This window comes from Oncorhynchus tshawytscha, linkage group LG03 (genome assembly GCF_018296145.1).
Source record: "Oncorhynchus tshawytscha isolate Ot180627B linkage group LG03, Otsh_v2.0, whole genome shotgun sequence".
Taxonomy (NCBI): domain Eukaryota; kingdom Metazoa; phylum Chordata; class Actinopteri; order Salmoniformes; family Salmonidae; genus Oncorhynchus; species Oncorhynchus tshawytscha.
The window spans coordinates 8,376,481-8,392,484 of NC_056431.1; the positions used below are offsets into that span (position 1 = coordinate 8,376,481).

Below are 16,004 nucleotides of genomic sequence, written 5' to 3' on the forward strand. Positions count from 1 at the left end.
TGTTGTGTTACAGCCTGAATTCAAAGTGGATTGAATATATTTTTGTCTCATTTATGTACACACAATACCCCAGAATGACAAAGTTAAAACATTTATTGAAGATTTATTGAAAAACAGAAATATCTCAATTACATGAGTATCCACACACCTTAGAAATGACACTCCAAACTGAGCACAGGTGCATCCAATTTCCTCTGATCATCCTTGAGACAGTCGCTACAACTTGATTGGAGTCCACCTGTGGCCAGTGCAATTGTTTGGACGTGATTTAGAAAGAGACAGACCTGTCTATAATGTCCCACAGTTGATAGTGCATGTCAGAGCAGAAAGTATTCCATGAAGTCTAAGGAAGTGTCTGTAGATCCCTGAGAGATTTTTGTAATGAGGCATATACAGTGCCTTGCGAAAGTATTCATCCCCCTTGAACTTTGCGACCTTTTGCCACATTTCAGGCTTCAAACATAAAGATATAAAACTGTATTTTTTTGTGAAGAATCAACAACAAGTGGGACACAATCATGAAGTGGAACGACATTTATTGGATATTTCAAACTTTTTTAACAAATCAAAAACTGAAAAATTGGGCGTGCAAAATTATTCAGCCCCCTTAAGTTAATACTTTGTAGAGCCACCTTTTGCTGCGATTACAGCTGTAAGTCGCTTGGGGTATGTCTCTATCAGTTTTGCACATCGAGAGACTGAAATTTTTTCCCATTCCTCCTTGCAAAACAGCTCGAGCTCAGTGAGGTTGGATGGAGAGTATTTGTGAACAGCAGTTTTCAGTTCTTTCCACAGATTCTCGATTGGATTCAGGTCTGGACTTTGACTTGGCCATTCTAACACCTGGATATGTTTATTTTTGAACCATTCCATTGTAGATTTTGCTTTATGTTTTGGATCATTGTCTTGTTGGAAGACAAATCTCCGTCCCAGTCTCAGGTCTTTTGCAGACTCCATCAGGTTTTCTTCCAGAATGGTCCTGTATTTGGCTCCATCCTTCTTCCCATCAATTTTAACCATCTTCCATGTCCCTGCTGAAGAAAAGCAGGCCCAAACCATGATGCTGCCACCACCATGTTTGACAGTGGGGATGGTGTGTTCAGGGTGATGAGCTGTGTTGCTTTTACGCCAAACATAACGTTTTGCATTGTTGCCAAAAAGTTCAATTTTGGTTTCATCTGACCAGAGCACCTTCTTCCACATGTTTGGTGTGTCTCCCAGGTGGCTTGTGGCAAACTTTAAACGACACTTTTTATGGATATCTTTAAGAAATGGCTTTCTTCTTGCCACTCTTCCATAAAGGCCAGATTTGTGCAATATACAACTGATTGTTGTCCTATGGACAGAGTCTCCCACCTCAGCTGTAGATCTCTGCAGTTCATCCAGAGTGATCATGGGCCTCTTGGCTGCATCTCTGATCAGTCTTCTCCTTGTATGAGCTGAAAGTTTAGAGGGACGGCCAGGTCTTGGTAGATTTGCAGTGGTCTGATACTCCTTCCATTTCAATATTATCGCTTGCACAGTGCTCCTTGGGATGTTTAAAGCTTGGGAAATCTTTTTGTATCCAAATCCGGCTTTAAACTTCTTCACAACAGTATCTCGGACCTGCCTGGTGTGTTCCTTGTTCTTCATGATGCTCTCTACGCTTTTAACGGACCTCTGAGACTATCACAGTGCAGGTGCATTTATACGGAGACTTGATTACACACAGGTGGATTGTATTTATCATCATTAGTCATTTAGGTCAACATTGGATCATTCAGAGATCCTCACTGAACTTCTGGAGAGAGTTTGCTGCACTGAAAGTAAAGGGGCTGAATAATTTTGCACGCCCAATTTTTCAGTTTTTGATTTGTTAAAAAAGTTTGAAATATCCAATAAATGTCATTCCACTTCATGATTGTGTCCCACTTGTTGTTGATTCTTCACAAAAAAATACAGTTTTATATCTTTATGTTTGAAGCCTGAAATGTGGCAAAAGGTTGCAAAGTTCAAGGGGGCCGAATACTTTCGCAAGGCACTGTATCTGGGGAAGGGTTTACAGTGGCTTGCCCAAGTATTCCCCCCCTTGCCATTTTTCCTATTTTGTTGCCTTACAACCTGGAATTAACATGGATTTGGGGGGGTTGTATCATTTGATTTACACAACATGCCTACCACCTTGAAGATGCAAAATATTTTTTTATTGTGAAACAAACAAGAAATAAGACAAAAAAGTCAATTCTCTGTAGAGCCACCTTTTGCAGCAATTACAGCTACAAGTCTCTTGGGGTATGCATCTATAAGACATCCTTCAAGGCAAAACTGCTCCAGCTCCTTCAAGTTGGATGGGTTCCGCTGGTGTACAGCAATCTTTAAGTCATACCACAGATTCTCAATTAGATTGAGGCCTGGGCTTTGACTAGGCAATTCCAAGACATTTAAATGTTTCCCCTTAAACCACTTGAGGGTTGCTTTAGAGTATGCTTAGGGTCATTGTCCTGCTGGAAGGTGAACCTCCGTCCCAGTCGCAAAGGTACTGTATGTAAGAAAGAGAAAGGGGTCGAGGAGGTGAGGGAAATACAGAGAGGTGAGAGAGGTGAGAGAGGTAGAGAGGGGTGAGAGAGGTAGAGAGGTGAGAGAGATAAGAGAGGTAGAGAGGTAGAGAGGTAGAGAGAGAGAGATGAGAGAGGTAGAGAGGTCGAGAGGTCAGAGAGGTAAGAGAGGTGAGAGAGGTAAGAGAGGTGAGAGAGGTAGAGAGGTAGAGAGATGAGAAGGGTAGAGAGGTAGAGAGATGAGAGGTGAGAGAGGTAGAGATATGAGAAGGGTAGAGAGGTGAGAAGGGTAGAGAGGTAGAGAGGTGAGAGGGAGAGAGGTAGAGAGGTGAGAGAGGAGAGAGGTGAGAGGTAGAGAGGTAGAGAGAGAGAGGTAGAGAGGTAAGAGAGGTGAGAGAGGTAGAGGGGTGAGAGAGGTAGAGAGGTAGAGAGGTAGAGAGGTAGAGAGATGAGAAGGGTAGAGAGGTAGAGAGGTGAGAAGGGTAGAGAGGTGAGAAGGGTAGAGAGGTGAGAGAGGTGAGAAGGGTAGAGAGGTAGAGAGGTGAGAAGGGTAGAGAGGTGAGAGAGGTAGGGATATGAGAAGGGTAGAGAGGTAGAGTGAGAAGGGTAGAGAGGTGAGAAGGGTAGAGAGGTAGAGAGGTAGAGAAGTGAGAAGGGTAGAGAGGTAGAGAGAGAGGTAGAGAGGAGAGAAGGGTTGAGAGGTGAGAAGGGTAGAGAGGTAGAGAGGTGAGAAGGGTAGAGAGGATGTTGAGAGGTGAGAAGGGTAGAGAGAGGTGAGAAGGGAGAGGTAGAGAGGTAGAGAGGTGAGGTAGGGTAGAGAGGTAGAGAGGTGAGAAGGGTAGAGAGGTAGAGAGGTGAGAAGGGTAGAGAGGTAGAGAGGTGAGAAGGGTAGAGAGGTGAGAGAGGAGAGAGGTAGAGAGGTAGAGAGGTTGAGAGGTAGAGAGGTAGAGAGGTGAGAAGGGTAGAGAGGTAGAGAGGTGAGAAGGGTAGAGAGGTAGAGAGGTGAGAGAGGTAGAGAGGTAGAGATATGAGAAGGTTAGAGAGGTAGAGATATGAGAAGGGTAGAGAGGTAGAGAGATTGAGAGAGGTAGAGATATGAGAAGGATAGAGAGGTGAGAGAGGTAGAGATATGAGAAGGATAGAGAGGTGAGAGAGGTAGAGAGGTGAGAGAGGTAGAGAGGTGAGAAGGGTAGAGAGGTTGAGAGAGATAGAGAAGTGAGAGAGGTAAGAGAGGTGAGAGAGGTAGAGAGGTAGAGAGGTGAGATAGGTAGAGAGGTAGAGAGGTAGAGGTAGAGAGGAAGAGAGGTAAAGAGGTGAGATAGGTATAGAGGTAGAGGTAGAGAGGTAGAGAGGTGAGATAGGTAGAGAGGTAGAGAGGTGAGATAGGTGAGAGGTAGAGAGGAGAGGTGAGGAGAGAGGTAGAGAGGTAAAGAGGTGAGATAGGTAGAGAGGTAGAGGTAGAGAGGAGAGAGGTAGAGAGGTGAGATAGGTAGAGAGGTAAAGAGGTGAGATAGGAGAGAGGTAGAGAGGTAGAGAGGTGAGATAGGTAGAGAGGTAGAGAGGTATAGAGGTAGAGAGGAAGAGAGGTAGAGAGGTAGAGAGGTGAGATAGGTAGAGAGGTAAAGAGGTGAGATAGGTAGAGAGGTAGAGGTAGAGAGGTAGAGAGGTAGAGAGGTAGAGAGGTAGAGGTAGAGAGGTGAGAAGGTAGAGAGGAGAGAAGGGTTGAGAGGTGAGAAGGGTAGAGAGGTAGAGAGGTGAGAAGGGTAGAGATGTTGAGAGGTGAGAAGGGTAGAGAGGTAGAGAGGTAGAGAGGTGAGAAGGGAGAGAGGTAGAGAGGTAGAGAGGTGAGACGGGTAGAGAGGTAGAGAGGGAGAGAGGGTAGAGAGGTAGAGAGGTGAGAAGGGTAGAGAGGTAGAGAGGTGAGAAGGGTAGAGAGGTAGAGATAGAGAGGTAGAGAGAAGGAGGTAGAGAGGTGAGAAGGGAGAGAGGTAGAGAGGTGAGAAGGGTAGAGAGGTAGAGAGGTGAGAGAGAGGTAGAGATATGAGAAGGTTAGAGAGGTAGAGATATGAGAAGGGTAGAGAGGTAGAGAGATTGAGAGAGGTAGAGATATGAGAAGGATAGAGAGGTGAGAGAGGTAGAGATATGAGAAGGATAGAGAGGTGAGAGAGGTAGAGAGGTGAGAGAGGTAGAGAGGTGAGAAGGGTAGAGAGGTTGAGAGAGATAGAGAAGTGAGAGAGGTAAGAGAGGTGAGAGAGGTAGAGAGGTAGAGAGGTGAGATAGGTAGAGAGGTAGAGAGGTAGAGGTAGAGAGGAAGAGAGGTAAAGAGGTGAGATAGGTATAGAGGTAGAGGTAGAGAGGTAGAGAGGTGAGATAGGTAGAGAGGTAGAGAGGTAGAGAGGTGAGATAGGTAGAGAGGTAGAGAGGTAGAGGTAGGAGAAGAGAGGTAGAGAGGTAAAGAGGTGAGATAGGTAGAGAGGTAGAGGTAGAGAGGAAGAGAGGTAGAGAGGTGAGATAGGTAGAGAGGTAAAGAGGTGAGATAGGTAGAGAGGTAGAGAGGTAGAGAGGTGAGATAGGTAGAGAGGTAGAGAGGTAGAGGTAGAGAGGAAGAGAGGTAGAGAGGTGAGATAGGTAGAGAGGTAAAGAGGTGAGATAGGTAGAGAGGTAGAGGTAGAGAGGTAGAGAGGTAGAGAGGTAGAGAGGTAGAGGTAGAGAGGTAGAGAACACGCTGTGACTTGAGGAGGATATTAACTCTGTTTCCTCTGTAACTCTATCCCACCACTGTCTGTCTCTGTTAAAGTCAAGTTCACACAGGCTTTATTGGCCATGGTGGAGAGAGAAGGGGGCTATGGAGCTGTGGTCGTCCTGGGAGAGGAGCGGAGGTAAACTACACCTCCAACAAACAAAGACAGTGGGTTTCCTGCGGGCAGTCACCTGACGAGCCTGGCCCTGTAGTGGACATATGATCTGTTTCCTGATGTTACACTACCTTCACTCTCAGCTAACGCACCAGGAAGCTCCCTTTCTCATAGAGAGAGACCTTAACTCAGACTTAGGAAATATGGATACAAACACACACACACACACACAGTGACAAAAACATATGTATACAGTACAGTACTCTCCTCCTGTTCCACCTCTCCTCCTGCTCCACCTCTCCTCCTGCTCCACCTCTCCTCCTGCTCCACCTCTCCTCCTGCTCCACCTCTCCTCCTGCTCCATCTCTCTTCCTGCTCCACCTCTCCTCCTGCTCCACCTCTCCTCCTGCTCCACCTAACATCCTACTCCACCTCTCCTCCTGCTTCCACCTCTCCCTGTCCACCTAATCTCCTGTTCCACCTAACCTCCTGCTCCACCTCTCCTCCTGTTCCACCTCTCCTCCTGCTCCACCTCTCCTCCTGCTCCACCTCTCCTCCTGCTCCACCTCTCCTCCTGCTCCATCTCTCTTCCTTCCACCTCTCCTCCTGCTCCACCTCTCCTCCTGCTCCACCTCTCCTCCTGCTCCATCTCTCCTCCTGCTCCACCTCTCCTCCTGCTGTTCCACCTCTCCTCCTGCTCCACCTCTCCTCCTGCTCCACCTCTCCTCCTGCTCCACCTCTCCTCCTGCTCCATCTCTCTTCCTGCTCCACCTCTCCTCCTGCTCCACCTCTCCTCCTGTTCCACCTAACATCCTACTCCACCTCTCCTCCTGCTCCATCTCTCTTCCTGCTCAACCTCTCCTCCTGTCCACCTAATCTCCTGTTCCACCTAACCTCCTGCTCCATCTCTCCTCCTGCTCCATCTCTCCTCCTGCTCCACCTCTCCTCCTGCTCCACCTCACCTCCTGCTCCACCTCACCTCCTGCTTCACCTCTCCTCCTGCTCCACCCTCCACCTGCTCCATCTCTCCTCCTGCTCCACCTCTCCTCCTGCTCCACCTCTCCTCCTGCTCCACCTCTCCTCCTGCTCCACCTCTCCTCCTGCTCTCCTCCTGCTCCACCTAACCTCCTGCTCCACCTCTCCTCCTGCTCCATCTCTCCACCTGTTCCATCTCTCCTCCTGCTCCACCTCTCCTCCTGCTCCACCTCTCCTCCTGCTCCACCTCTCCTCCTGCTCCACCTCACCTCCTGCTCCACCTAACCTCCTGCTTCACCGCTCCTCCTGCTCCATCTCTCCACCTGTTCCATCTCTCCTCCTGCTCCATCTCTCCTCCTGCTCCATCTCTCCTCCTGCTCCACCTCTCCTCCTGCTCCACCTCTCCTCCTGCTCCACCTCTCCTCCTGCTCCACCTCACCTCCTGCTCCACCTAACCTCCTGCTCCACCTCTCCTCCTGCTCCATCTCTCCACCTGTTCCATCTCTCCTCCTGCCCCATCTCTCCTCCTGCTCCTCCTCTCCGTGAATAATTTATATAGCAGGGTTTGTCAAACAGTGAGGTTAACCATGTCCAGCTAACCATTAACTACATTATAAAGCAGGAGAAATGTCTCACTCAGAGGAATGTATATGTTCTCCTTTAACAGAATGAGACAACAATGAACTGGAGATTGGAGATGAAAGAAGAAAAAATAATAGTAATAAATCCCTGCATCACACACACACACACACACACACACACACACACACACACACACACACACACACACACACACACACACACACACACACACACACACACACACACACACACACACACACACACACACACACACACACACACACACACACAGTGCTCTTTAGCTTGGTGAACTCTCTGTCACATTCCATGGGATGGCGATAAAGATTGAAAAGAACCCCTGTTACACAACAACCATTTGTTGACCACTCCTTAAGCTTAACAGGGCTGCCACTGACTGACTGACGAGGGGGCAAACAACTCACTCAGCAAGGGGTGTGTTCAAACACCCAACATCCACTCACACTCTCTCCAAAACCTTAGTCTACCATGTAAAGACCACTCCCAAACACAGCTCTAATGTGAGTCCTGAAACAACCATGTTGGTCAGGGGTACGTTCAAACACACAAGGTCCACTAACTGTCTATGCAGCCTTCCTCTAGTTCCGTCCTCAGCCTGTAGCATGCTGCATGGTGTGAAAGGACACAGGGTGGGAGAGGAGAGGGTTAGGGTTCGACTGCTGTTGAGGCAACTGTTGACGTCTGAGAAGCAACAGCTTGAGAAGCTCCCACAGGACCCAAGACCCAGCTCAGAACAGGCAGACAGACCCAAGACCCAGCTCAGAACAGGCAGACAGACCCAAGACCCAGCTCAGAACAGGCAGACAGACCCAAGACCCAGCTCAGAACAGGCAGACAGACCCAAGACCCAGCTCAGAACAGGCAGACAGACCCAGCTCAGAACAGGCAGACAGACCCAGCTCAGAACAGGCAGACAGACCCAGCCCAGCTCAGAACAGGCAGACAGACCCATGACCCAGCTCAGAACAGGCAGACAGACCCATGACCCAGCTCAGAACAGGCAGACAGACCCAAGACCCAGCTCAGAACAGGCAGACAGACCCAGCTCAGAACAGGCAGACAGACCCAGCTCAGAACAGACAGACAGACCCAAGACCCAGCTCAGAACAGGCAGACAGACCCAGACCCAGCTCAGAACACAGACAGACAGACCCAGCTCAGAACAGACAGACAGACCCAGCTCAGAACAGGCAGACAGACCCAGCTCAGAACAGGCAGACAGACCCAAGACCCAGCTCAGAACAGGCAGACAGACCCAGCTCAGACACAGACAGACAAGACCCAGCTCAGAACAGGCAGACAGACCCAGCTCAGAACAGGCAGACAGACAGACCCAGCTCAGAACAGGCAGACAGACCCAGACCCAGCTCAGAACAGGCAACAGACAGACCCAGCTCAGAACAGACAGACAGACCCAGCTCAGAACAGACAGACAGACCCAGCTCAGAACAGGCAGACAGACAGACCCAGCTCAGAACAGGCAGACCCACAGAACAGGCAGACAGACCCAGCTCAGAACAGGCAGACAGACCCAGCTCAGAACAGGCAGACAGACCCAGCTCAGAACAGACAGACAGACCCAGCTCAGAACAGGCAGACAGACCCAGCTCAGAACAGGCAGACAGACCCAAGACCCAGCTCAGAACAGACAGACCCAGCTCAGAACAGGCAGACAGACCCAAGACCCAGCTCAGAACAGACAGACAGACTGATCCAGCCTGCATATCACTGGGTTTTCCACAGACTTCCTAATTGGTATTCCTGAATTCTGACTTTGCATGTGCGTGTGTGTATATATATTGTGTGTGTGTGTGTGTGTGTGTGTGTGTGTGTGTGTGTGTGTGTGTGTGTGTGTGTGTGTGTGTGTGTGTGTGTGTGTGTGTGTGTGTGTGTGTGTGTGTGTGTGTGTGTGTATCTCCCTCTTTCAGTCTGGACAACCCAGGAACAACTGCTAACCAAGAAACACAAGTGGGGGTTGCCATGTTGTAGCGTGCAATAGATGGAATATGTAGGCCATGATCCTTCCTCTCTCTCCCACTCTGCCTGACACATATTTATATGTAGCTCTAATAGCCAAACCCTCCTCTCTGTGTGTGCTGAATGCCTAAAAAGCCCCATGGATCCTGAATGAAGGCTCTTTGGCGCAGCATGTTTCTACTGCACTCCCACTAAATGCATTGGCAGCACTTAACCTTGTCTCCCCGAATAGCTTTTGAATTTTAAATGTTTCTTGCAATACAGCCCCCCAACCCCCATTCCTTCTCCTTTCAAGGCTGCACTTGAAATGACCTACGACCCCCCGGCCACCTCTCTTCACTATCATCATCATCTTTATCATCTTCCTCACTTGAGACGCCAATACAATCTGGAACTGCAGTAACACAATAGTCAGCTGTAATCACCCCTCGTCCCATCCCTTGATCTCATCCTCTCTCATCCTCTCTCCCTCTCTGTTTCCTTCCTCCCCTTAAAACCCCATGAAGCCCCTAATGACAAGACAGCCTTGAAGCAGCAACCATGGAGAAATCAAAGGCACTAGTAGTCAGCTTCCTCTCTCCATATCTCTCACTATCTCCCTCTCTCCCCTATCTCTCTCCATATCTCTCACTATCTCTCTCCATATCTCTCACTATCTCCCTCTCTTCCCAATCTCTCTCCATATCTCTCACTATCTCCCGCTCTCCCCAATCTCTCTCCATATCTCTCACTATCTCCCGCTCTCCCCAATCTCTCTCCATATCTCTCACTATCTCCCTTTCTCCCCAATCTCTCTCCATATCTCCCCTCTCTCCATATCCCAATCTCCCTCTCTCCCTCCATATCTCTCACTATCTCCCTCTCTCCCTCCATATCTCTCACTATCTCCCTCTCTCCCTCCATATCTCTCACTATCTCCCTCTCTCCCTCTCTCCCTCCATATCTCTCACTATCTCCCTCTCTCCCCAATCACACGCACACATCACAGCAAGACCTTCCTCCCAGTATCCTCTCTGGGCTGTGCACAAAAGCAGTAGCTCCAAACAGAGTCAACACAACACAGTAAATCACCACAAACATCAATACACACCAAAGACTCCCTCCAGTGAGCCACCATTACCCAAAACAAAAGGGTGAGCTAGAGTGAGGGAGGGGAGTGAGGGAGGGGAGTGAGGGAGGGGAGTGAGGGAGGAGAAGGGAGGCTGGAGACAGAGGGAGAGAGACAGAGACAGACAGGAGATAGGGCAAGAGAGAAATTAGAACAGTGACCAAGTTAATCCTAACTATTAAAGCGTGTGTTTGTGTGTGTGTGTGTGTGTGTGTGTGTGTGTGTGTGTGTGTCTGCACCTCAGCATTCTAATCATGGCTTTAGCTGCTCTTTTTGAAGATCTTTGATGATATTAGGATGAAAAGCTCTGAGGAGTGTTTCTGTGAACCACATCCTCCGCTAGCTGACTTCAAACTAGGATTAACCACGTGAAACCTGTCATTTCATACCCAGATGACCACCGTTGCCTGCCTGCCTGCCTGCCAGCCAGCCAGCCAGCCAGCCAGCCAGCCAGCCAATTAATTCACCAACTGGACTGTTTGAATTTCTCCCACCATGAAAACAAACCACAGAGAGATAAGAAAGAGCAGTAGTTTGGATTTGAAAAGGTTAGGACGACTTAAACCCCGTCCACAGTAACGCTCATCCACTATCATGAGGATTTATGCAGAAAGCTTCATTGTTCCAATGTGGTCTACATGAACCCAGCAGAGAGTAACCACTACAGCGGCATATATCACATGAAAGGAAAGCTGCCAAACCACTGAAATGCGGTGGATATATGAATGGACCGGTGTAGTACGGTGTCTTGGTGGTGAATGGGGCCCGATAATGTAAAGTGTTGTGTGTTTTGGGATTAGCACCAGTGTGTTGTGAAGAGGCAGCCCCTCTCTGCCAGAGAAACAATGTTTGAATGCACAGACACTCAGGACGAGCCCCAACCTGTCCATAGGAATACCACTTTTTACTATAGGACCTCAGAGTTCAGCTCCGTCTCCATCTATCTCCCCTCTAACCCAAACCCAGTGGAGAAGCATGAATCACCCAAACTAATAGCAGTCCCAGTGCTCCTGCACCTACAAATCAAATCAAATCAAATTTATTTATATAGCCCTTCGTACATCAGCTGATATCGCAAAGTGCTGTACAGAAACCCAGCCTAAAACCCCAAACAGCAAGCAATGCAGGTGTAGAAGCACGGTGGGTAGGAAAACCTCCCTAGAAAGGCCAAAACCTAGGAAGAACCCTAGAGAGGAACCAGGCTATGTGGGGTGGCCAGTCCTCTTCTGGCTGTGCCGGGTGGAGATTATAACAGAACATGGCCAAGATGTTCAAATGTTCATAAATGACCAGCATGGTCCAATAATAATAAGGCAGAACAGTTGAAACTGGAGCAGCAGCACGGCCAGGTGGACTGGGGACAGTCTACAAAGGTAGGACCTTAATTTGAGCCAGTTTGCTACAGCAGGAAAACAATCCTGCAGCAACAGGAAATGGGAATTCTTATGTGGATTATAATTAATGGACATTTTTGTATGGTTTGATACATTTTTTGTTAGGGCAAATTAAGTCTGACATTTCAGAGTAGAAATTACACACTTTAGAAGCCTTTTTAGAACTCAAACACACTACGAGTTCACATTTCCTGAAAATTCTCAGCAACAAAAGAAGATCCTACATCTGTACACCCCCAGGTTAAATGACACCAGCTCCCTTATCAACCTGTCACTCAGGGTGGTGCTAGCTATCATTGTTTAGAGCTGTTGCACAATAAGAGGAATCTACAGGGCTCGGTGTGTGTGTGTGTGTGTGTGTGTGTGTGTGTGTGTGTGTGTGTGTGTGTGTGTGTGTGTGTGTGTGTGTGTGTGTGTGTGTGTGTGTGTGTGTAAACTTAGAACACCATCAGCACCCCTAACCCCCTGTAAAAATAAAAATAAAAAACATTTAAAAAATCTTGAAGAAGCTCCCTGGCTTTTATCTCCACTGGCTAAATGGCAGGCTTTTCATTTCTCTGCTCTAATACCATAATAATTACACATGGCTGCGGGAGGGGGTGTTTGATGACGACGGGGAAATGACTGGGGGAATTAAGGAGTTGATAGACAAAGGGTGGAAGCTCAGAGTTTCCTACAGCACCTTGAACTCAGCTGACGGCCTGTCTCAGCAATTCTCTCTGCCACCCTTCTCAGTGACCCCCCTTACCCTTCCTCACCTGACCCCACCCTTCTCAGTGACCCCCCCATCCTTCCTCACCTGACCCCACTCTCCTTAGTGACGCCCCTCACCCTTCCTCACCCAACCCCACCCCCTCTCACCACAAGAGAGCAAGACTGAGACAGTACAGCCAGCGAACACTTTTAGGAAGTGAGAAAAGCAAAAGCACCTTTCTACCAACGAAACCCAGCCATGTTTATCTAAACCCACACAACAAATGACAATAGGCAACTGCTGCATACATTAAACACGTTTCCCCCCGACGGCAAGCTTCTGGAACCTCCAACACATCAAACGCCTCATTGCAAAGAACAGGTGTGATAGTCATTTACTAGTTAAAAACTAACTTTCCTAATCAGAAATAATCCTCAATCTGACTAATCTTTCCGATCCCTGGCCGGCATGACTTGGTTCTAGAAGTTTGGCTGTTGATGATTCGAACTCTGGGTGACATTGTATGGTATGCCGAGGGAGACATTTCCAACCTGTACGGTTCAACCGGTCACAGATCAATTGCGCCGCCATCGGTACAGGCATGCAAAGCACCCTGGGACAATCTGGATGTCATGTGCCGCATATTTGTGTCACACACACTCCCACAGGGGTGTGTTATGTGTCCTGTGGTCCTTTTTGGTGCACCGTGGAATAGCTTTGTGGTGAGTGTGTGTAGCGTGTTATAGTTTGTGTGGTGAGTCAGGGTATGTGTGTGTGTGTGTGTGACAGTATCCCACAGAGAAATCTGCTATTATTAGACAAACGAGCCAGGGGGAGGGACGGAGGGAGAGAGAGGGACGAGTTGGAGGTAAGAAGAGGGGAAGGTAGAAGAGGTAGGAGAGGGAGCGGTCTTGTACCCTTTTACAGTGAGAGAGAGGCGTACTGCACTAAAGTTTATGGGAGTGCTGGTCTATTCAGCCACTGCAGGGGTGTCCTGGACCTGGACTGGCTGCCGTGGAGGTGGGGACAACAGTGTTTCATAATGTCCTATGTACAGACTAAAGGGCCGGGGGTGGCGACTAGAAGAGCTAAGAACAGGAGCTCTTAGCTACAATCAAGGCACCACCCACTGCTGTGTCCAGCCTCCTACGTGAGGTACCAGGCCTTCCATTAGCTGGCTTTGGCTTTTAGTACAGACACCTGTTCAGTCTCAGACACACAGTCTACACAGTGGCATCATGAAAGACTGGGCTCATATACACACAGCCACAGCCACACAGCCCAGAGAACAACTGTCTCAAAGACCAGGTGAAGAGTGGATGGAGGGAGGAGGAGCAGGGGTGGAGAGGACAGGGTAGTGGAGATCTGAAAACGGTGTGGTAGAGGTTTAAAGGAAGAAGGGAGGGTCACTGGAGAGAGGAAGGGATGGAGCTGGAGAGAGGAAGGGATGGAGCACGACAGTGGGAGGGATGGAGCACGAGAGAGGAAGGGATGAAGCACGAGAGGAAGGGATGGAGCACGAGAGAGGGAGGGATGGAGCTGGAGAGAGGAAGGGATGGAGCACGAGAGTGGGAGGGATGGAGCACGAGAGAGGAAGGGATGAAGCACGAGAGAGGAAGGGATGGAGCACGAGAGAGGAAGGGATGGAGCACGAGAGAGGGAGGGATGGAGCTGGAAAGAGGAAGGGATGGAGCACACGAGAGGGAGGGATGGAGCTGAGAGAAGGAGGATGGAGCATGAGAGTGGGAGGGATGGAGCACAAGAGAGGGAGGGATGGAGCATGGAGAGAGGAAGGGATGGAGCATGAGAGAGGGAGGGATGGAGCATGAGAGAGGGAGGGATGGAGCATGAGAGTGGGAGGGATGGAGCACAAGAGAGAGGAGGGATGGAGCATGAGAGAGGGAGGGATGGAGCATGAGAGAGGGAGGGATGGAGCATGAGAGAGGGAGGGATGGAGCACGTGAGAGTGAAGGATGGTGCAGAGCGAGGGAGGAATGGAGCACGAGAGAGGGAGGGATGCAGAGAAAATGAGGGATGGGTGCAGATAGAGGGAGGGTTGTTGCTGAACACCAGCCAAGTAAACTCAGAGAGGCAGAGATTCAGATTGGGGAGATAAAGAGGGGGAATTTTGATGTACAAAAAAAAGAGACAGAAAGTTGCAGATAGAGAGAGAGATAACAAAAAAAGATGATGAGTGAGAGGCAGTGGTGAGGGAGAGCAATAGATAAGTAGAGAGAGAGAGAGAGAGAGAGGCTTGGCCAAATGGGCCCCACCCTACAAGGCCAAACAGCCTACAGCACCCGATAGTTGTATAACTCAAGATGTATGTAGCCTAGTAACCTTTTTATTCTGTATCCATAAGAGACAAGAAAACAGTGGAGTGGAAAAGCTAAATGATAGCGTTTGAAAGCATGAGACCTTGCTCAAATTTGGGGCAGATAATGCAAACTATAAATACATCATAAGGTTTATGCAGCCTACCAGTAAGGTTGTGAGTAGGCCTACCCTAAATCCATTTAATTCATAAAGGCCCATATATCAATCCATTTAAACAACACTCTGTATAGTTCGAGGCGCACCACACCCCATGAGACGCATTTTGATCATAGATCGCAGACATAGCGGCCATCTCGGCCGCGACAGGTTGCGTCTCAGCTACAGGCTACTGCAGTCATTTGTGCGCTCAGAAGTGCACTCCACTGCCGAGCAGAGGGTTCCCACACGACTACAAAGGGCAAGTGCAGTCTGGGTTAACCCCCAAAACATCTCACGAATTTAACATGATCGGTCTTATCACTTCGTTCAAAATGGGCTGCACAGCAAAGAGTTGGCCTACATGTAAGTATTTTTTCCCTAATAATTTAAAAATAGCTTAGTGACAAAAATGCCGAGAGTTTCAGTCTCGATTTACACCTGTTATTTTGGCACAGTCTGACACTCACGAACAGGTTGTTTTCACATAAAGCGGGTAACAAGAACAAATTGCCAAAGCCAACAAAACATGCACAAGGTACATTAAAGTTGTATAACCCACTAATGCATTTCAAACACTTTTAATGTGATACAAAGTCCATAGCCTACTATGATATAACGCACTGCAATAGTTGAAGATAAAACAACGGTGCAGGCAATGAAGATATATATAGCCTCCAGCCAAGAGGAACGAGCAGCATTGGGCTAAAACAATATTTACTTTCTAATATAAACTAGACGGGGACGCGTGAAATCGAAGTGTCTTACCTTGCAATGAAAAGCAAAGCAGCAAGGTGCACAGGAGAGAAGCGCGTCCAAATGTAACCATCCCGTCCATGGCTCTATCTGTAACTTTTACAGTTGTATTTAGCTGTTTTTCTTTAGGTGTTTCTGTCGTTATGTGTTTGTGGCAGCAGCAAGTCTTCAGTCGTCCAGAGTTGTTTCTCTCTCTCTCTCGTTCTCTCCGTCTCTCTCAATAAAGCGAGCGCTAACCCCCCCTCTCTCTCACAGCGAGAAATCTGATGCTGGTGGCAGTCTTGGTTGATGTATTTCCACAAAAGGTGACCCACGCCCCGCCCTCGCGCTCTCCCTCGCGCTCTCTCTCTCCCGCTACAACTCAGTTGCCCTGAAAAGACTTGATTGACTATTCAACTATGCCTGCATCGTTGTAGGCGGTTTTTGAAAAGTTAAAATTGATTTTCAAAAACAACATTAACACCGAAGTGGAAAGTAAAAACTCTTGCCAACTCCAACCACTATTTCTTGTTCCTTAGCCTTCAACATCTATTATTAGGTTATTACAGATAATACATTAACAATATAGCCTAATTATATATATTTGTATTTTATTTTCATTCCTAACCAACAATAAGA

The 16,004-nt window shown here is 48.3% G+C and overlaps 1 protein-coding gene across 2 annotated transcripts in view; it reads right to left on the minus strand.

The window, feature by feature from the left end:
• LOC121841385 (basal cell adhesion molecule-like) overlaps positions 1-15,652 on the minus strand; it is a 118,261-nt gene extending 102,609 nt beyond the window's left edge. For both annotated transcript variants that reach the window (XM_042309236.1, XM_042309230.1), the window contains exon 1: positions 15,399-15,652. In XM_042309236.1, coding sequence (XP_042165170.1) covers positions 15,399-15,468 — 70 coding nt within the window. In that variant the 5' untranslated portion in view covers positions 15,469-15,652. The remainder of the gene's footprint in view (positions 1-15,398) is intronic.
• Between the last annotated feature and the right edge of the window lie 352 nt (positions 15,653-16,004).